The sequence below is a fragment of the Gnatocerus cornutus genome, unplaced genomic scaffold, assembly GCF_029298725.1.
Source record: "Gnatocerus cornutus isolate USDA-ARS CGAHR unplaced genomic scaffold, icGnaCorn1.1 ctg00000033.1, whole genome shotgun sequence".
Lineage (NCBI taxonomy): Eukaryota > Metazoa > Arthropoda > Insecta > Coleoptera > Tenebrionidae > Gnatocerus > Gnatocerus cornutus.
Genome location: NW_028275382.1, coordinates 1,283,675 through 1,306,127, shown reverse-complemented (window position 1 = coordinate 1,306,127; position 22,453 = coordinate 1,283,675). Strand labels below are relative to the sequence as shown.

The 22,453-nt window shown below is 32.5% G+C and overlaps 1 protein-coding gene across 1 annotated transcript; it reads left to right on the top strand.

The window, feature by feature from the left end:
• The first annotated feature begins 220 nt into the window (after window positions 1-220).
• LOC148166040 (lipase 3-like) lies at window positions 221-21,465 on the top strand. The gene is made up of 7 exons (XM_088049512.1): window positions 221-390; window positions 445-793; window positions 9,982-10,281; window positions 19,609-19,743; window positions 19,789-20,735; window positions 21,377-21,387; window positions 21,446-21,465. Exons 2-7 carry the CDS (start codon window positions 452-454, stop codon window positions 21,463-21,465), a joined length of 1,755 nt encoding a protein of 584 aa, XP_087905638.1. The 5' UTR covers window positions 221-390; window positions 445-451.
• The last annotated feature ends 988 nt before the right edge of the window (window positions 21,466-22,453 follow it).

Genomic DNA, 22,453 nt, shown 5'->3' with positions numbered 1-22,453 from the left:
ACGGTTTGGGTGACAATCATAGAGGGCGCTAGAGTGAGCAAAAATTTCAAAAAATTTTGAGTGCGGTCCTCGGAAAAAAAATTTTGGAATTTCTCGGAAAAAAAATATTGCAATTTCTCGGAAAAAAAATGCAAAATAATTCGTTATTTGGGTGTAATCATCCGGTCTGATCTCCGCGTTTCTCGGAAAAACCGCAAACATTGATAAGACCATATGTTTCCCACCGTCTATATAACGAACAAAATGATCAGCTCAGACCATTGATTGTGCTGCTGCTGTCAAGGTGCTAATAGAACAGTAATCAGCTCATCATTTTCCGCCGTTTATACGAGTGATCAACTTAAGTCGATAAGACAAATAATTGTGTTGTAGTGAGAGTGATAATAAAAGGTAAGAATAAATTTTTGCTTCTAAATCTGGTACTGAATTTGAACTTTATCTTAGGCCTATCATGACTTCCAAAGCTGATGAAGTGATCGTGGTAAGTAACGACATCGTTCAGGCTACTAAAACGCATTTGGATAATTTGACAACAAACTTTGATCATCAAAGTGCTTTATATTTGGTCCACCAAATTAAAAGTTATTTTAAACTTTATTCGAAAACTATTAAAAGCTTGAAATTGAGTGTTGGTGCTCGACTCAAGCTTAATTCCAATTTAATTAAATTAAAACATTTTCACCTCATACTTAAACGTTTGTGTGCAAATAATGGTATCAGTGGTCGAGGATTGAAGATAAATCATCAAAAGAGGGTTCAGTGGGAAGAATTGAAAACTGCTTTTAAGTCACGCGTTCAAACTGGAATAATTTTTAATTTAAGTCACATTGATATTGTTCAATTTTTAAATGATGCATTTTCGGTTTTTAATTCTCGCATTAAAAAATTGCTTAAAAAATTTACTTTGCTTAAAATTAACGCATGTTTTCATGGTGAATTTATTAAAAACAATCCAAACGATGGTAGTGAAATTATTAAAGAAAAATCGTTTAACACCAGGAATGGACTGTTGGATCAAGGGCGAAATATTAAAAATTGGTTTCAAAATTACATAAGTGATAAAATTTTAAGTAAACTAGAAAACTTTCAACTTCGTGATTCGGGTTGGGCATTACATAAAATTATTTCGTTGGAAATCAATATAAATAAATGTGAAATTGGGAATGGTTCATCTTTCATCAGACTTCCACAACAAATTGCTAATAAACACGCTTGTGTTAATGTCAAAAATTATAATGATAACGAGTGCTTTTCTTGGAGCGTTATCTCAGCCTTATTCCCCGCTAATAGTCATCCTGATAGAATTAATTCGTATCCGCATTGGTCATCAAAATTAAATATGAAGGGAATCGAATTTCCTGTCAGTATTAATCAAATTTCCAAATTTGAAAAATTAAATAATGTTTCAATTAACGTGTACGTTTTGGAATTAAATCAAACTAAATCAAAAGCATCGTATTATACTGTAGCTCCAGTAAGACTAACAGAAAAAAAATTAGAAAAACATGTAAATTTGCTCCAAGTCCAAAACGTTTATTTTCCAAAATCAAATGATTATGAGGCTCCAGATAATGCCGATGTGGATAACACCGAAATAAAGTATCATTATTGTTGGATTAAAAACTTGTCTCGACTTGTTTCAAATCAATTAAACAAAAATAATCATAAAGTGTATTTATGTGATCGTTGCCTTAACTATTTCAAGAAGGAGGATACTATTAAAGAGCATTCGGAGCAATGTGAAAAATTAAATTTTAGTAAAATTTCATTTCCAAAATATGATTATGTAGAATTTCAAAATTATATCAATGAACAGACATTACCATTTATTTTATACTGCGATTTCGAGTCTGTGCTTCAACCGATCGAAAAAACTTGTGAAAATACATCCAAAACCTTCAAGTATCAACAACATAAAGCGTGCAGTGTTGGACTATTTCTAAAATGTAACTATGATGATAGTCTGTCCTTTTATGACTTTTATCGTGGTGAGAATGTTGCTGTGTGGTTTACAAATAAGCTTAAACAAATTGCAAGAAATGTCTCTGAAAAAATAATCGAAGCTAAACCTATGGGTTCAAGTCCAAGCTTTAAATCAGCTGTTTTATGTCACATATGTGGGAAATGTTTTACCGAAGAAGATAGACAACAAAAAAACATTGTAAGAGATCATGATCATTTTACATCGGTATTTAGAGGATTTGCTCATTCAATATGTAATTTAAATTATAAAAAGCGATTTATGGTTCCCATTGTTTTCCACAATTTATCGGGATATGATAGTCATTTCCTCATTGAAGATATTTCAAAATTAGGAAAAATCACACTTTTGCCAATCAATCTAGAAAAGTACATTGCATTCACGCTGAAAGATGAAAATACTGATATAAAATTTAGGTTCATTGATTCTCTCAGATTTATGAATGCATCGTTGGATGAATTAGTATCGACTTTAGAAGCAGATGAATTACAACATTTAAAACGCGAATTTGAAGACTTACATAAGGATTCCTTCAAATTACTCACACGCAAAGGTGTATTTCCATACGACTATCTCGACTCAATTGAAAAATTAACAGAAACATGTCTACCACCGATCGAAAAATTTTATAGTAAACTAAATGATTCGCACATTTCCGAAGAAAATTATCAACATGGTCAAAACGTTTGGACCCAATTCAAAATTAACAACTTGGGCGAATACTTGGATTTGTATATGAAAATTGACATTTTACTATTGGCCGATGTTTTCGAAAATTTCCGTCGAGTAATGCATAAAACGTATGGTTTGGACCCCGCATGGTACTACACTTTACCCGGTTATACATGGGATTGTATGCTGAAATACACTGGATGTAAACTCGAAATTCTTAAAGATATTGATATGTTATTATTTGTGGAAAGAGGTATTCGCGGTGGCATAAATCAATGCTGCAATCGATACTCGGAAGCAAATAATAAATATTTAGGTGACGATTATGATCCATCTAAACCAAATAAATATCTAATGTATTTGGATGTCAACAATCTTTACGGGTGGGCCATGCAGCAATATTTACCCTATAGAGAATTTAAATGGTTAGATGATGTTACTGATTTTGATGTTACAAATATTTCCAACGAGTCCAACACAGGTTACATTTTAGAAGTCGATCTTGACTACCCGCAACATATACATGATCGGCACAAAGACTTACCTTTTTGTGCTGAACACCGAAAACCAGCAAATTCAAAAATCTCTAAATTAATGACCACCCTACATAAAAAAACTAATTACATTCTTCATTATCAGAATTTAAAACAAGCGATACATAATGGTTTAGTGGTTAAAAAGATTCATAAAATTTTAAGTTTCAAGCAAGCTCCATGGCTAAAACCGTATATCGAACTAAACACAAATTTACGTGCACAAGCCAAAAGTACTTTTGAAAAAAATAATTATAAATTGGCAAATAATGCAGTGTTTGGAAAAACCATGGAAAATATCCGAAAACATCGAATTGTAAAATTGGTATCGCAATGGGAAGGGAGATACGGAGCAAAAAAATTAATATCCAGCCCCAGATTTCAAAATCGTACAATTTTTAATGAAAATCTTATCGCGATCGAGCTTGCAAAAACTGAACTTATATTCAATAAACCATTGTACATTGGTATGTCTATTTTAGATATTTCCAAAGTATGTGTCTATGATTTTCATTATGAATTCATGTTAAAGAAGTTTAATGAAAATAATTGCAAACTTTTATATACTGACACAGACAGCCTTATCTACGAACTTCAATGTGATGATATCTATCATGATTTAATTAAGGCAAATATTAAAATGTTCGATACAAGTGAAAACCTTACCCTTTAAACCTTACCCTTTAAACAATCAATGGTCAATACCTCTTGTAAACAAAAAGGTCCCTGGGGTGATGAAAGATGAGCTAAATAGCAATGTGATGAGTCATTTTATTGGACTTAGATCTAAAATGTACGCGTACAAAATTAAAGGGGGAAAATGTATCAAAAAATCAAAAGGTGTTAAATTTAGTGTTGTCAAAAATAAAATCACTTTTCAAGACTACCTAGACTGTTTAAAAAATAACATGGTTAAAGAGGTGACTCAACGTACAATACGATCATTTGCGCACAAAGTTTACAGTATCGAACAGCACAAAATTGGTTTAAGCAACTTTGATGATAAAAGATTTTTATTAAATGATTCCACTGATACTTTACCACACGGTCACTACAAATCACTTTTAATGGAAACAAATGAGAGCCTACAACATTGAAAATTAACATTCATTCCTACATTTCAAGTTGGAGTAGTAGGATGTGGCAAATGTACAGTCAAGACAAATGGGTGAAGGCAACAGATCTTAATTCCGCCATCAAACGTATCCATTCCGAATTTCGTGATGCTTACTATGATCTCCTATATGCTGAGGTGTACGATGTGGACTTCACAGAAGAGGATGCATTAATTATCGATTAATCGATAAGCAAACAGATGTGGCGAGGTTGTGTCAATCTTTGTTCGACCAAGGACTACATGGATTTATTCAAGACCTGGAAATATTTTTACCACCCAATCTTGTTCAAAAGTACATAAATAAAACTTGTAATTAAAATGATGTGCCTTTATTCCCTCCCTCTTCTATAAATATCACTAGACTTATACGAAGTATTCATTGTTATGTTAGTCCCCGAACGTAAAGGTGGACGTGGTGTAGTAAATTCTCTAATTAATAAACTACCTCTAGAACTACACATACCCGGCTACAAGTAAGTCTTTACATATTCTATAAGATTTTATTCATTTTTCAATAAAAAAGCTACTGTGGTCCTGGCACAAAATTGGAGAAAAGATTACGGAAAGGTGATTCTGGTATAAATAAGTTGGATGCTGCATGCAAAGAACACGACATTAGCTATTCCAAAAATCAATCTTTAGACGAGCGACACAGAGCAGATTGGATTTTAGAAAATCGGGCTTGGGAGAGGGTTAAATCGAAAGACGCCGGTTTAGGAGAGAAAGCAGCAGCTTGGCTTGTAACAACAGCCATGAAAACGAAAAGAAAGCTTGGAATGGGTCTACGAAAAAGACTCATCGTCATCATCCTACTATTTCATTTAATCGTGGTATTGTAGACCACATAAGAAAGGATCTAAGGAATGAAAATGTAGATTTATCTAATAAAACAGCATTGAGAAGAGCTGCAGTGATGGCACTCCAAACAGGTCGTATAGCTGTGAGAAAAGCGGGAGGTCGTAAGAACATACGTGTTCCTAGAATAATACCGTTTGAACCGAAGCAAGGAGGAATTTTACCTCTTCTACCTATATTGGCAGGACTGGGAAGTCTTGGTTCACTAATAGGGGGAGCTAGTGCTGTGGCAAAAACAGTGATTGATGCAAAGAATGCGAAAAAGAAATTAGATGAACAAGGTCGGCATAATAAAGCAATGGAAGAAATTGGTAAAAAAGGATCTGGTCTTTATTTGAAGAAGAATGATAGAGGTGGATACGGATTGTTTTTGAAAAAACAGCAGGTCTCAAAAAACTACCTATAGAGCTACCCAACAGAGCCCTCTACGACATCGATATAAGAAAATTCGCAAAAATGTTAAAAATACCATATTTCAGAGGAGTTTTTATGCGTGACACATTACTAAATAAACCAAATAAAAATGAATGCGCAATAGTCAATTTGGATACCAAGAAAAATCCAGGAACTCATTGGGTGGCCTACATAAAAAAGAACAACAATGTTACCTATTTTGATAGTTTTGGGGCACTAAAGCCGCCTCAAGAACTTGTACGTTATTTGGGTAATAGTGTTGAAATTTTTTACAACAATGATCGATATCAAAACTACAATCAAGTAAATTGTGGTCATTTATGTTTGAAATTTTTGTATAAAAATATGTAAAATATATAAAATAAATCAGTTACATCTTAGATGTTGTATGTGAATAATGTCAACCATCTTCTCTTTAAAAAGTAACAATCACGTGCTATCCATCGATTTCCCAAATCCTATAGAACTTGATTCAGATTGCGATTACAGTTTAGCGTTAATTGGGTTTCATTCATACAATAGTATTCCAAATATTGAACCGGACGAAAATAAATTCTATTACTCTGAGGAGAAAAATTCAAAAGTAATAACAATACCAACAGGATCTTATGAAATTTCTGACATTGAATCATACTTGATCCAAAAAATAATTCCAAACTCTGTGAAGAAAGAAGACTACAACCAATATTTTTCACTAAAACCCAATCACAATACGCTTAAGTGTGAAATTAAAAGCGAACATTACGCAATCGATTTTACACAGGAGGATAGTATTGGTAGAATATTAGGGTTTTCTAAACGTACACTACCACCACATCAACATCACGAATCAGATCTACCTGTCGACATAGTAAAAGTCAGAACTATTCAAATTAATTGTAATATAACGACAGGAGCTTTTCATAATCATAGGCTTTCTCATACCATTTACGAATTTGCTGTGCAAGTCAATCCAGGATTTGCAATAGACGAAGTACCAAGGAATCTTGTATATCTACCCATAATTAATAAGCGAGAAATTCCAAACATAACACTAAGCATACTTAACCAAGATTTCAAACCTGTCAATTTTCGTAAAGAAGAAGTAATTGTGCGTTTAGAACTAAAGAAACTGTCATAATGGGTTTGGTGTTTATCAATCCAAGTCGAAGTCCTTATAAAAGTTCGATGTCAGTTGTTCAGCAGTCAGTCTGTAAAAGACAACCATCGAAGACAAAGGGTTTAACTCCAGCGAATATATTGTTTCTTAAATCGTTAGGTTATAATGTCATTAAGCCAAACGTTCGACTTTCATCGAAAACCGCAATTTGATGAAAACATTAAGAAGATTGAGACTCGAACATATTATCCTTATGTGAAAACTTTTAATAATAATGACATCATTGAAATTTCAATAAATCAATCGGACATATGGACCTTAATGTACGATGCCGCCTTGATTATTGAAGGTAGTGTCAAGAAAAAAAGTGGAGAAGGAAGTGTATCTCTTGTAAATAATGTTGGTGCATTTCTATTTGATTCTGTCACATACGAATTAAATGGTAAAGAAATTGAGACCGTGCGTGATCCTGGTATTGTGAGTACAATCAGAGGTTATCTCTGTTATAACCCCAACGATTCAAAGCACCTGGATATTGCAGGATGGAATTTTCCACAAAATCCTATAGTAAATACTGATGGATCATTCATTCTACGTGTTCCTCTAAAACATCTGTTTGGTGTTTTCAATGATCATCTAGTAACATCTTTTGGAAAACAAACTATACGTCTTGTAAGGAACAAGAACGATGATGATTGTATGCATACAACTAATGTAAAAGATCCTACGATAGCAGGGGAAATAAACATTAAAAATATCTCACTAAAAGTGGACATTATTACACCTAATGATGTCCTGAAATTAAATTTGTTAAAATCAATAAAAACAGATGAGCCAATGTTTATATCGTTCTGAAAATGGGATTATCATGAATTGCCTCAGCTGACTGTTGGTGCTACAAAAGAAATTTGGGGTGTAAAAACAAGTACAAGTGTAGAAACACCTCGATTTGTAATTATTGCATTTCAAACGGGGATCAGAAATACTATCAAAAAAGATCCGCAATATTTTGGGAATATAAATGTATCAGATATACGTATTATGCTAAATGGAGAATATTACCCTACAGAACGCATGAGGCTCAACTTTGAAAAAAATAAATTTGTTGATGCACATTATAATTATTCACAATTTTTGAGTAGATTTAAAAATGATATCACACATCCCAAACAACCTTTGTTAGATTATGTAGCTTTTAAGAATCGAGCTTTGTTCGTCATTGACTGTTCCCAAAGGCACCAATCGTTGAAATCAAATACTGTTGATCTTAAGGTTGATATTGAAGCCGCAAGTGGTTTTCCTGCAGATACAAAAGCATATTGCATTATCATTCATGATACCATCTTTGAACATCTTCCTATTAGTGAGATAGTACGAAGTCTATCTTAAAAAGTAGAGGGGGTGGTATATAATTTAACAGACTAAAGATGTAATGTTAATGTGACGACAATCATGATGACTATTGTTTGTGTTGATATTCAAGGGTTTAACTTGAGAAATGAAAATCAAAAATGGTCCTTTTACCCCAAAGAAGTTACCATATTCAACGGACATCAAACCAATCATTACCTTCTAAAGCCGCCTAAAAAATTTGACACATTGTCGCAAACCAATAAAAGTCAAGTGAGGTATGAAGAACGAAATTTCCATGGTCTACGCTATACATATGGATATGTGAATTATGATGACATTGCTGATATTTTAATTAAAGTATTAAAAAACTATAAAATGGTTTATGTGAAGGGGAGCCAAAAATATACTTATTTAACATATGTGTGTGCAAGTGAATTACCGGACTTGATCATAAAAAACGTTGAAAATGAAGATGGAGTACCCAAGTTTGAAAAACAACGTCCAAAATGCTTTAATCACTTTAATCAAAAAAATTACATGTGTAGCAATGTAAACTGTGTAATTTTGCACCAGTGGGTGGAACAAATAAATAAATGCTAAAGTTTTTAATTTTTTATTAATCACAGATCTATTTAAGGTGATGTTGTAGTAGATTTTCTTTAGTTATTGGTTCAAAATGCATGAAGCACATACCAACAAACCAGAAAAAGTATACAATGATAAATTCGGACTTCATTATGTGACATGTCCTTTTTCGAATCCAAACGCCACGTGTGGACCTGATACTTGTAGATGTATACTCGAAAAATTAATTAAAAATGATTCATCATCAAAATCAACATCATCATCATCATCATCATCATCATCATCATCATCATCACTAGAATCATGCAGTTTACGTTGTAAAGTATGTTTGATGTTTTCTAACAGTGATGATGGTTATAAAAGTTTATAAACAATTCTTTTTATTTTCACCATCAGTTTATGTCAGAATGCAGTGCACGCAACAAGAAGAAACCCTACCCATAGTTAATTTAGATTTTTTTGAAAAACCGAAAACTCATATTCATGGAAAACTACTACCAACTTCATTTCGAGCAATTTTTTGTGGGCCCAGTGGATGTGGAAAAACGAACGCATTGCTTTCTTTAATTTATAATGAAAGAGGACTTAAATTTAAAAATGTTTATCTTTATTCAAAATCTTTATTTCAAACTAAATATCAAGTACTAAAATCGGTGTTGGTACGTGTGAATGGAATAAAATACTTTCCGTACGACAATAATGATGACGTAATTGATCCCTCTCAGGCTCTTGATCATTCCTTATTTATATTTGACGATGTGGCCTGTGATAATCAAAATAAAATTCGTCAGTATTATTCAATGTGTAGACATAAAAATATCGATGCAGCCTACTTGTGCCAAACTTATTCTAAAATACCTAAACAATTAATACGTGATAATAGTAATGTTATTGTGTTATTTAGACAAGACGAAATCAATTTAAAACATGTGTATGACGAGCACGTTTCACCCGATATGTACTATGATCAATTCAAAAAAATTTGTTCAGAGTGCTGGAGAAAACGTTATGGATGTTTAGTAATTGTTAAAGATTTTCCGGTGGATAATGGTCGATATCGCAAAGGGTTCGATAAATATATAAAAATCTAATTTTCTATAATTTATCATCACTCATTAAAATGACATCTTCAGATCCGCACGTTACAAAAGCCATTGATCGACTCGCTAAAGGTATTAGGAGAAAATATTTAGCTCTTAAATTGGGTCGATTTGAGCAAGATGAAACAATAAAGAAAATATTTCAACCTATTATTGATCCTCTGTCCAAGAAGGTTGATAACATATCTGCAAAAACCACAAAAACCGCAAAGGTCATTGATAGTACGACGCAAACACGTTACTTCGCTCCAAAACGTGACTCATCTACACAGACAAATCAATTCACAGATACCAAGCCCGTCATTGAATCAGTGGATCAAATTTCAGTTAAGGAGCTTCCTACTGAAATTATTGGTGAATACAACCCTAGTTTTGAACCAACTGATGATTATGCTACAGCTACAGTTAATCCTGATGATGATGTTGTTGGTGATGGTGATGATAATGTGTTTGAAAATATCACTGAAGAAGCTTATGAAGACTACTTATCTGATTATTCGGAATTAGCTCGTGAATACATAGATGGATTTTTAAGAGATCATTCAGCAAAAGAGTATGATACAACATATGGAGTAAATCATGATGCTGAAACAAATAAATGGATGTTGGGCAATAAATTAATTCATTTTGGGAAAAACAGTGATGATTTTACTATTGGAGGTAAAACTTATGTGGGTACAAGGGGCTTGTATGAATTATTGTTTAAAAAACGTCCTATGAAGTATACAAAAGATGATGAAGATAGCTATCACTCAATACTTAAAGCAACAAGCGTACACAAAAGACAATTTGATCCAACAGGATACTTAAGAGGCAGTAGTCATCCGAAATATCGAAGTGTTATAGAACCACTTATTAGTGATTCACCACAACGTAGTTATTCGTTTTCTGGAAGTGGACTTACAGATAATATATTACAATACAATTCCAAATCAATCGAATATGTATATTGGGATGATGTTAACGAACTTGTTGATAGATTAAAATTACTTTGGGCATCAAAAGACGCTGGTAATTCGTCACATAACAATGAAATTGTAGCTATAGTTAATGAATTAAAAGAAGCGGGTATTATTTATTAACTTGTAATCCGTCCAAATCATTTAGTTGTAAAATGCCTCTCGACAAGTTTGGTCAAGCTTTAGACGATCATAAAAACACTTTATTGTTGGCAAAATTTCAAACTACTAATGGATTGAAATTTACTGTTGATGGGGATATTGATGCAGAAAATTTGAAAATTTGCAATATTAAAGAACCGTCTTTGGATAATGATGCTGCGAATAAAAAATATATAGACACTAAAATTGCTCAACTATCCCAGGATGTTCTAACAACTATTGAAGCTATATCTTCTAGAGTTCTTAAATCTGTAGAGCTCTGTCAAAACCGTATAACATTACAGCAAGAAATATATGCCAAGTTAAAAACAGAATTGTTAAATGTTGTAGCTCAAATTGATAAAAGATTAAATAAAATAGAAGAACAAATTACGGACAACAATTTGAAAATTAATCAGCATATGGAAAACAATCTTACGACCATTAACTTACTTAAAAAAAAATTGATTCCATCTCGACTGCTAATCTAGAGTTCTTAAGCAAAAACAAATTGGTTAGTATTGATGATAAAAAATTATTGCACAATTCAAATAATTAAAAAATTTGAAAATCAGCAAATGTGAATCTGTAATAATTAGTGAAAAAATTCTAGATATCTAGTAATACAAAACAGTCTGTAGATTCTACTTATTATTAATAAAAGATTTATATAAAATTAGTTGTTTTCAAATTATTTATCAGATTAGTGGTAAACAATGGTGAAACAGCATTCCAAAGAAAAACTAGAGCTTGTTAATGAGCTTCACAAACCAATCCAAAGAAAGTTTACAAGACGTCGAACAATTATTAAGGGTTTAGATGATTTATGGCAAGCTGATCTAGGACAAATGAATATGTATGCCTCGTCTAATAAAAATTTTAACTTTATATTGATTGTTATCGATTGTTTTTCGAAATATGTTTGGGCTAAGCCCTTAAAGTCTAAACATGCCGATGAAGTTACAAAAGCATTTGAATCAATATTAAAAGAGAAGAGGCACCCCAAAAATTTACAGACAGATCAAGGTAAAGAATTTTTTAATTCGAAATTCAATGCACTAATGAAGAAATATAAAATAAATCATTACCATACGTTCAGTTCTAAAAAAGCAGCAATTGCCGAACGAGTCATACGAACATTAAAAGACCGTCTTTTTAAATACTTCAGTTTAAACGGTTCTTACAAGTGGATTAATGTTCTACCAGAACTTGTATCCACATATAATAATACCATCCATAGTACAATACATGTGAAGCCCGTTAATGTAAACAAAACAAATGAAGATCGTGTTTTAAAATCATCATTTAATGAGATTAAAGTTGCAACAGCCACAAGAAAATTTAAAGTTGGAGACATTGTTAGGATAAGTAAAGCCAAACATATTTTTGATAAAGGTTATTCACCTAATTGGACCACAGAATTGTTCAAGGTTGTTAAAATAAATATTACCAATCCTACCACGTACCTTTTAGAAGATATGGAAGAAAAACCTATAATGGGTGCTTTCTACGAAAAAGAATTGCAGAAAACAAAAAATTCGGACATATATCTGGTGGAAAAAGTTTTGAAACGACGTGGAAATAAAGTATTGGTTAAATGGTTAGGGTTTGATAATAACCATAACAGTTGGATTGATAAGAAAAATGTGTTATGACATGTAAACAATGATCGTTTTGATTAGTTTACATCAAGATGTCTGCCGATGAGCAGTGTGATGTTGAAGAAATTCAGTATGATTGCGAATTGATGATTGAAGCTAACCGATTTGAAGAGGAAATCAAAAAAGAAAAACATTTAATTCTCAATATCAGATATGACTTTGAATATTTATCACCGTTCTTTATTGAATGTGATCTAAGTCCTGTGAGAAATTTTCAACCTGCAATTCGACTTAACAATGAATTCAACAATCTGTCCTTCAATACAATCGAATGGTCTGAATTTGTTAAGGTGCTCACACGATTCATCGATGGCAGTTTAAAGGTCAACACTATCAAATTTTGGGAAAATTTTGTCATCAATCGCAAACCAAAACTCATTCAGCTATCTAAAAATTCAACTAGTTTTGTTTTGATAGATAATGATATTCAACAAATTCTCCAATTAGACACTATTTTGTCGAAAAGACTTGAAATATTACATAAATTAAATTTTTTTAATTATTATTATAAATTGTTAAATAACGTACGCAAAATAGCAAATGTTTCTGTTAACTTGTCAATACTAGATATTATTAGAATTATTTGTGACTCTAATGCCTCTATTAAAAATTACTGTATGATGGAATGTATACATTTCTTAAGCGAACGAGTGTTGTGTGATTTTAATAAATATAAAGAACGATTTTAACAAGTGTTTTATTTTATCAACAGATGTGTGCGTCTACCGCAACAGGAAAGGTTGTAAAACTCATATTGATTAGATTGCTTTATTTCTGTCTTACAAGTGTAATTTCATGACTTAGCACTACTAATTTATAATTGTATAATTTTATGCAATAATCATTTTTCAAACCCTTTTGTGGTTATGGTCTTCATTTTTTAAGACAATTTCAAACAATGCTGTAGTACCGTACTCAGAATTCTTCAATTTTCTTATTCCTCTGTACACTAAACAATAAGTGTCTGAAGTAAAGTTTTCCAAGTTGCTGCGTATAACCTCAACACTTCTTTTGGGTAGAAATACTTTAAAATCTTCCAATTCCACTATAGGACACTCACCGTAAAGCCCTTTGTACAAAGACACATTTTTAATAAGGTACTTTACACCAATGGGTAGAGTTGTAAGACCCTTAAATTCCTTTATGGAATTGGAACTGTTAGTGATAATGTTGATTTGTTTCAAATCCATTCTAAAAGATGTATTACTTAGTATAAAATAATTAAATGAAAATTAACCCATACTTATCGATTCTTGGACTGCACAACACTTGATTTGAATGAAATTGATTGATTTTTTCTTTATATAGACAGCGAAAAACGTCCGGTCTTATCAATGTTTGCGGTTTTTCCGAGAAACGCGGAAATCAGACCGGATGATTACACCAAAAAAACGACCTGACCTGACCTGACCTGACCTGACCTGACCTGACACCACTGTTGTGTGCCGTTGTGTTTCTCTGTCGTGCTTACGGGGATTAACTAGTGAAAAAGCGAGATTCCTTAAATTGTGGTTTATTGCTAATATTTACATTCCGGGTTGGAGTCCGGATCAGTACCTCTTAAGAACTAAATCTAAAATCTAAGAAAAATGCGTGGTCGGAATAGTCGCACCCCCACTCCGTCTTAAGGGAGAGTTATGAGATGTGACTAATTGAACATATGTGAATGAGGGTGGCTGGAATTAATTACAACAATTGCGTATTAAGAAAAATTAATTTGTTTAAATTAATTAATTTGTAAGGTGACTTTTTTTGACTGGCCAAAACTTAACTTTTAATTACAAACGACATAATAAAAAAAGTATCTGAAGTTATTACGAAAAATAATCAAATGTTGCCCTTTATTATGTGTAATAAAAAACAAATTTTTCCGTCATATTCTAGAGCTTTGTCAACTATGAGCGTACGTACGCAAATTTATAAAATTTTATTTTTAAAATTAAAGGCGATTTTGGGGGTGGACACAAGTGTTTCCGGACTGAATGTCATTACACGTAAATTCAGTTTCATCTGTAAACAAAACAATTTTTATAATTTTAGATTTATCACAAGACTTTGGGAAAATCTAATTGCGAAGAATAAAAAAAATATATCTCAAAATAATCCAAATGTGAACAATTTGACACTGTAAAACCCATATTTCTTTTTTGCCACTTTATCATCGTATTTATTTCCAAGATTTCGATAGTCTGGACTGACACTTAACTTGAAACTAGCCGACCCCAAAAAATCATGGCGATTTCTGCAAAAAACTTTAAACATTTTTTTCGTGGAAACGGTGATGTTTTAGAACCCGAAACTTAGCTTTTAGTTTGGTTTACCTGTACATCACATAATCTACAATTTTTTTATCTACGACCACTTAGTTATTTGTTCATAACGTAGTTCGCTTTAAACAAGTTTGATAGTCATAACTGGAACCCGTGTAGTAATGAACTCACCGCGAGCTCTGATTGGCTGAAAGTCATTTAGTTATGACCACTATAACCCAGTTTCAATTTATCTTAGTACTCAATGAAAACAAATGTCAAATTTTATTTTGACAACCGAAAATTTACAAAAGTCATTAAAGTTTGTGTATTTTGTTTCAACTAGAATGATAGTAGTCATAGTAGTTCTTATGAATAAATGAGTACTCCACTAGACATTGCAACCTTAAATCTCTTGCCGAAAAAATCCAAAGTTTGTGTACTTTTTTGTGATCGTAGATAAAGCACAGTATTACACTTGCATGTCATGGCCGTTATTCACTGGGTTGATCTACTCCACTCTCTCGCAGGCTCGCAAACTCAACCTCGTAAATAATTCATAACTTGCTCGTATAACAATATACTATAATTAGTGGAGGCTATATGAAAGTTAATATTATGTCGAAAAAAAATGACAAGCCTGACATTAGTTATCTAATTTATTTTCAGTTGATTGTCAATAAATTATTACATCTCGGGTTTGATACAACGCATTTTCTCTTAGTCACACCTTCGAAATTTTATTTATTTGCAATCATTTTAATATGATTATTTTTAACGTGATGAGGTTAGAAAATGCGTCATTTCTAACTGAAAAGTGTTGAAATGTGAACGAATAAAGTTAAAATTTTATAGTTAAATAACAATAACATTTTTCAAAATTTGCAAACATAATCTAAAAATGAGTCGTTTTTTAATGGATTATTATCGGTGAAAATTTAATTACTGCGGTGAAATCTGACTAACCTCTCGGTCATTCAACATGATCCCTCCGCAGTAATGAAACATTTTTCTCCTCGAATGTAATCTACTAGGTATTGGAGGAGTTATTATTTTGTTTTTAACATAATCTCAATTCCTTGACAAAAATAATAATTCTAACATTACTTTTTTATTTGTCTTTCTCGTCTTATACAAGGTGATTTAAAAAAAAAACGGTAGGCAGTGTAGAATTTTTATTTATGAACCGATTGCAAAAATTGAAAAAACAAATTAAATGGTTTTTAATTTACTATAAACTGATGATTTTAAAAATTTTCTAAATGTTTTAGTATCGTTTGGGCGATACTCAACTTTCTTATTCTAAGTTGGCACCCATATTTTTGTTTTCATAATTTGGAAGATATTAATTTTCTTCATTCAGAAATGTGTAATATGTTCTACTTTTACAAAAAAATATTTTTAAAAAAATTATCAAGATTAAAAAAAAATAAGCAATAAAAGTTAATAAAATCTAGGTGCATGGTGTCAAATAAAAGAATGCCGTTATGGCAATGTCAAAAAGCAGAAAAGACTTTCACATAAAGCATTTTTTGTCAATTGATTCTACTTGTCTTCACCAATTACCTTCTTTTATTTGGTAGTGTATTTCAAAATGATATTAGATACAAAGAAGAAGTATAACCACATCATTATTTTGTAGTAAAAAAATCTGTTTTTTTATGTCTCAAAATTTTATCTTCCACATGATTTTTTAGTTTGACTGAAAAACTGACTTTTATGTCACTAAACTACACCATGACTTTTATGTCACTAAACTAGACCAATTGTTACTTATAAAAACAAAAATACAAAGTAGCAGTATAGTATAGTCTGTCCAATGAATAAATAGATGACGGATTTGTAACCAAGTCTGCGCGATAAAAAGTAGTACCAAAAAGCGCTAAATTAAAACAGTTGTCATCATGTCAAATTAAAAAAATATAATTTTTTTTCAATTTAATGTTGTAACAAGGGTAATAAACAAACTGATAAAACAATATTCTTTATTTATACTTTTTAGCGGAGTGACAGATTTTGACAAAATTCATTGTTACCAGCATTCATAGTGACAGACTAGTTTCTAGCCACGTTGTCCTCTTTAAAAAAAAATACAAAAATTTAAGATTTTTTTACTCCAAAATAAAACAAATTCTTCAAGAATAGTATATTGTATAACAAGTGTTGAAAATGTAAGATTTTACACGAGTTTTGCAGAATTGAGCAAACGAGTGTGAAATCGAATTTTCAACACGTGTTGTACACGATATTTTTCCGACGATCACAAAAATCGCAGAGTTAATATTAATTTTTTTAATTAAAGTTTATATTTTACGCTCTTCCACTTGCTAATAACGGTGCAAAAACACGTCAAGTTATCTCTGGGCAAGTTAAAACTTAAAATGACATTCGGCAGAACACCTAACCGCGGACAAAATAATTATGCCGTTGCGGCGAAAGTTAGATACCGATAATGCCCGATCTGCGTCGACCAGTGTGCAATATAAAAACACACAGTTGTCGGCCAATCAGAGATCTCAAATTTTTCATTGCACACGGGTATGCGCTTCGTTCGTCTTCGCACTGAAATTGTTTGCAATTTTTAATTTTCACTACGAGAAAACTGTATGAAATGTGGCATATTTTATAGTGGTCGTCGGAAAATGCTTTTACATTATTGTTATCCACAATCATTTACACCATAAATAACAATTAACACTGAAATTTTTAGCCTGCGTTTTAAGGCAATGCAGTTTAAAGAGTGCACATTCAGATCAATGTATCTTTGTGGGGAAGTCCAAAATCTTTATTTTTTTCTCATATTTCAACTACTGAAGTGATTCTCTACAACCCTCTGAACTCGGAATTCGCGAATTTTAAGACACCCTGTACATTGGTGCAGTCCTGTAATGCAATATAAATAAATGAGGCAGTGTTAATCGAGTAAACATCTTTGCACGGATAATATGCAGTCAGATAATTGAAGTTCTACTGTAATTTTTCTAATCCGACAATTAAATTTAAAAAAAATGTGTTGCCTTATCATGGTCATTCACGATTTTCTATGTGTCAACCTAAATATAATAAATATAATTAATTACCAATTTACATATAGAAAAAAGCGGCGGTCGGTAAATTTGAATTCTAGAGATTTCAAGAATGCAACTTACAATACAGAAAATGTGTTCTGGGTTGCCAGAAAAAAACTGTTTATTTTGTTTAAAAAATATAAGATTACGACTCTCTCACGGCTGGTGGAGACAAATAATATTAGAGATTTATAAGAAAGTTTTTCTCTATTTTTTAACACCAATGCCATTGAGGTACATTTTCGACTTTTAGGATTACAAAGGGCGAGAGATGCTTGATGGAAGCAAATTCGATATATGGGATTTATCAGTAAATTTTTCAATTTTTTGACACTAATGCTGAAACTAAACCTTCCGTTTTTTACGATTACAAAAAATGAGGTTAAAAGGGGCGATGAGTGTACGACTTTCTGACGATTGGTAAAGGTAAATCCGATTAGTGGGTTTAATCCAAGATTACAAAAATTAACAGGTTTGCTACAAAGTTTTGAGCCAATAGAAGCAGGCCACTAGAACTGGCGCGAATACGTCATCGGAAAGCTCTTTTAAATTCCAATTCAATTTTTTCATTGCTAATACTATTTAAAATAGCAATATTTAACACTCTGATGTTTCTACAAGAACTTTGTTATACAACAATGGCGATCAACAATGTTTTTACACCGCAGAACAATTGACAGAACTTTTTTGTGACGTCATTTATTGTCGCATGTACCTAGCAACCAAAAGGGGGTGGAGTTTTAGCCTTAGTAACAAGCAAACCTGCTTAATTTAAGAACCTTGGGTTTAATCAGTGAATTGCGCTTTATTTTTGACACCAATGTCATGGAGTACACTAGCTTTCAAAACTTTCGCGTAAACTAATTTTTTGATATATTAAATGAGGCTGCTGATTAATCTAATCAGCTTTGACTTTTAAAACGTCAGAAAACTTTAAATGCCTCGCCTGACGGAGATTGACAAAGTTCTGATTCTTTTTACCGGTCTGCTGCATCATTACTGGCCTGTGCATTCGGCATTTGCAACTGGAAGAAAAAAACTAACTTCAAATAGTTTGCACTTGTCAGCTTTTCAGATTTTTTGTTTACTGACGTTGATCTATTATAGTCGCCTCCAAAAGTTTTTGTTCGTATTGTTTGTATTGCTATATTTTCCGTTGTTCTGCTTTCTTTTGTCGCACTTACACCATGTGTTCAGCTATTTTTTGACACTAATGCCATCAAGGTACACTAGATTTCAATAAATTCGCATACACCATTTTTTTGCTAGATTGAGTTTCTCTTCATCTTGACACTGACAGATTAAAAAATTAATCAAAATAAAAATTTGTCAATTTGACATAACCTAATTCTAGAAAACCATCAGCCACTAGCCAAAAAATCATCAAAATGTTGCTATTTGATATTTAAAGTGTATGTGATTTTATTGACCACCAGTGTACATTTTCGATTTTTCATGATTACATAGGGTTTCAAATTGTTGACATCTTCCACGGCACTTTTACAAGAATCACCAAAAGTCAAATAATTGCCCCAGTAACTGCAATCTTTAAAAGTGTGAGGGATGCTATTTCAACGTAATTTTTTAAGTATCTTTAAAACAAGTATTATCAAGATAGTTATCGCCTTCTGAAGCTAACATTTTTGACCACTTGAGTTTGTTATCATTGTCTTTAAAACTTTGTTTTCATCTTTTAACTTATTTAAATTATATTCAAAATTGATAGTATTGTTTACTCGTCAAAAAAACACACATGGTCGTCAGTACGAATCTGTTTTTAGATTTCCAGATTAGATTAGCTTATAACATTATAACAAATAGGTAATAAGTCCAAATAATTCGAAACTCTTACACAACAAAATGCTGTGTTTACTGCTATACCTGAGTTTAATCGTTTTTTCTTATGGTCATCCATATCCAACGCCTCTGGATGATGAAGATGGTCATTTGACAATTGTAAGTACTTTGTAATAAAGACACTCCTTCATATTTTCAATTCAGCCCGAAATCGTCACAAAATATGGTTACCCCGCTGAAGTTCACCACGTAACAACCTCAGATGGTTACATCCTAACATTACACCGAATTCCTCATAGTAAAAACACTAATATTACTTCTGACAAACCTGTTTTGGTACAACATGGTCTTTTGAGCTCCTCTGCAGACTTTGTGATTACAGGCGTAAAACATGGATTAGGGTTTTTGTTGGCCGATGCTGGATACGACGTGTGGCTTGGCAATGGTCGTGGAAACACAAATTCCCGTAATCATACCACTCTTGATCCCAACAAAGATGCCGAATTCTGGCACTTCACGTGGCACGAGATTGGTGCTATTGATCTCCCCGCAATGGTGGACCACATTCTTGAAGTTACTAATCAAAGTAGTGTTTTCTACGTGGGGCATTCTCAAGGTACGACCACTTTCTACGTCATGACCACAACCCATCCGGAATATAATGAAAAGATCAAAGCACATTTTAGTTTAGCCCCCATCGGTTACATGAGCCACCTAGAAAGTCCTTTGCTACGAATTCTAGCGTATTGGGCAGGACCAATTGACTACTTATTCGAATTAATTGGTTTCAACGAGTTTCTTCCAAACAATGAGTTTTTGACAGAAGTAGCAGAAATTCTCTGTGAAGACGAGCAAGAGACGCAAGTTCTTTGTACTAATTTTCTTTTCCTTCTGTGTGGATACAGTCCATCGGAAATGAACGCTACCATACTTCCAGTACTAATGGGTCATTTACCAGCTGGTGCTTCTACAAGACAGGTTGTTCATTATGCTCAGGAAATATTATCTGGATACTTTAGACAATACGATTTTGGAGAAAACAATACTGAAATTTATGGTTCTGAGTTTCCTCCTTCGTACGATTTGTCACTGATCACTGCACCAAGTTATCTGTTCTATAGTCACAATTATTTACTAAAGGCCCTGGATCTGTTTGTTTACCAATACCAAATCAAAACGACGATTTTTAGAGTTCAATTTGTTTTTTTTTTAAACCACCAACACCACAATCTTCCCCTGCATTACAACCGGCAACGTTGCCTAGGGAGATTTTTGGTGAGAAAATAGTTGTGAAATTTTTGACATTTCTGAAAATTACACACTGTTTCCGTTTCTTTTACAGCCTGTTGGATTGCAAATCAAAGGATTTAATAGTGAAATTACTCGGCACAGCCTCAAAGGCCGTTGTGTGTAATTAAATTGTCAATTAGGCAGCTGACCTATTTGATTTTATCACCAAAAAGTCACTATCGACGATGTTGCCGGTTGTAAAGTGCTGGGAGAGTGCGGTGTTGGTTTGTTTTATATTTCATTCATGTATCATGTATTATATGCAACCAGTAATACAGTCTTTCGAGAAGGGAAATTTTTCAAGTGGTTTGGTAGCGGGATTGGTAGCGTGAATTCGTCCATATTATGCGAAGTGGGGGTGCTGTAGTTAATGAACATTGTAATGAACATTTTTTATTCTGTATTGTACCTTGATGCGGTTATGAGACGCGAAATTTTTCATTTTTGAGTTATTGTTAGTGGTTTAAGAGAAGTAGAGTGATTTATACATTTATTCTTGTAGAATTAAACGAGGTAAGAAGTCCAACAAGCTGTAAATTTGAACGTTAACTGCAACTCTGTTTTATTTCAGATGAGCTCCACGTATTCTAGTTCGTTTGAGCCATTCGGTGGTTTAGGTGAGTTTTTATCTTATTAGTTTTATTAATATTTCTAATGTTGTTTTTGGGACATTGTTCAATGTAACGTGTGATCCACAAATTTTTTTTAGGATAGGCTTTGATTTGACAGTAGTTTAGGTTATATCAAAAACAAAATTTCACTCCGACATGACTTCTATGTTTGTCTCTTTCTTTCATGGCCTACCCTAAACAAAAATTTTGTGGCTCACATGATATATACACAGCGTAAAATGTTTAGAAGGTAGCTAAAAATTACGGGCAAGACACGTTGCAGTTCAACAGAGGTTGCCAACAATTGTTATCAAATCAAAGCCCTAAAGCCTTAAAAGATTTTGAGAGAAGATCTTGCTCTTTTTTGTTATTTCTAAACTGATTTTCTTAGGGCAATTGTGCGTTCCAAAGCGTAGTCTGCTCCAGTCAGAAATTATAACGTAGTTGGTTCAAAATTATAAACTTTTACATTTTTTGGCATAAATTTCGATTCATATGCAAAATAGAAAACGGGCAGTTAAATAATTTTTAACTAAATATTAATTGTTCACCACCAAAATAACTTTTTTCTTAAAATTTGTGCGGCAACAAATATGTGGTTATCAACAATTCTATTTTATGTGCTAATCTGCGTAATCTAAATGTCTTTGAAATAAACTTGGAAACCTGAAACCAACACTGTTTTATCTGGAAACTTAAAGCTTCATTGATATTTTCCACATATTTCGAACAACAATGTAATGAAAGACTCCATATTTTTGTGTTTCTGTAAGTAATCGAATCTTGTCACAGGAAATTTAAAATAGTGTAAGCAATTGGTGACCACATCGTTTCATCCATCTTTTTGCCGAATATGCAGAATTGCGTTCATTAGCATGTTCAATGACTTCTTACAATTGCATTATTTAAAATATTACATTATTACATGACGAGCAAAACGTTCAAAATAACTGGATTTCTTTAAATAC

Bases quoted from the DNA above. Each gene is read 5' to 3' on its own strand.
- LOC148166040 (XM_088049512.1), top strand. From the start codon at position 452: ATGACTTCCAAAGCTGATGAAGTGATCGTGGTAAGTAACGACATCGTT. The intron at 10,282-19,608 runs GTAAATCATGAT...TATAACAAATAG, and splicing joins AGTATGATACAACATATGGA to GTAATAAGTCCAAATAATTC. The intron at 19,744-19,788 runs GTAAGTACTTTG...TTTTCAATTCAG, and splicing joins AAGATGGTCATTTGACAATT to CCCGAAATCGTCACAAAATA.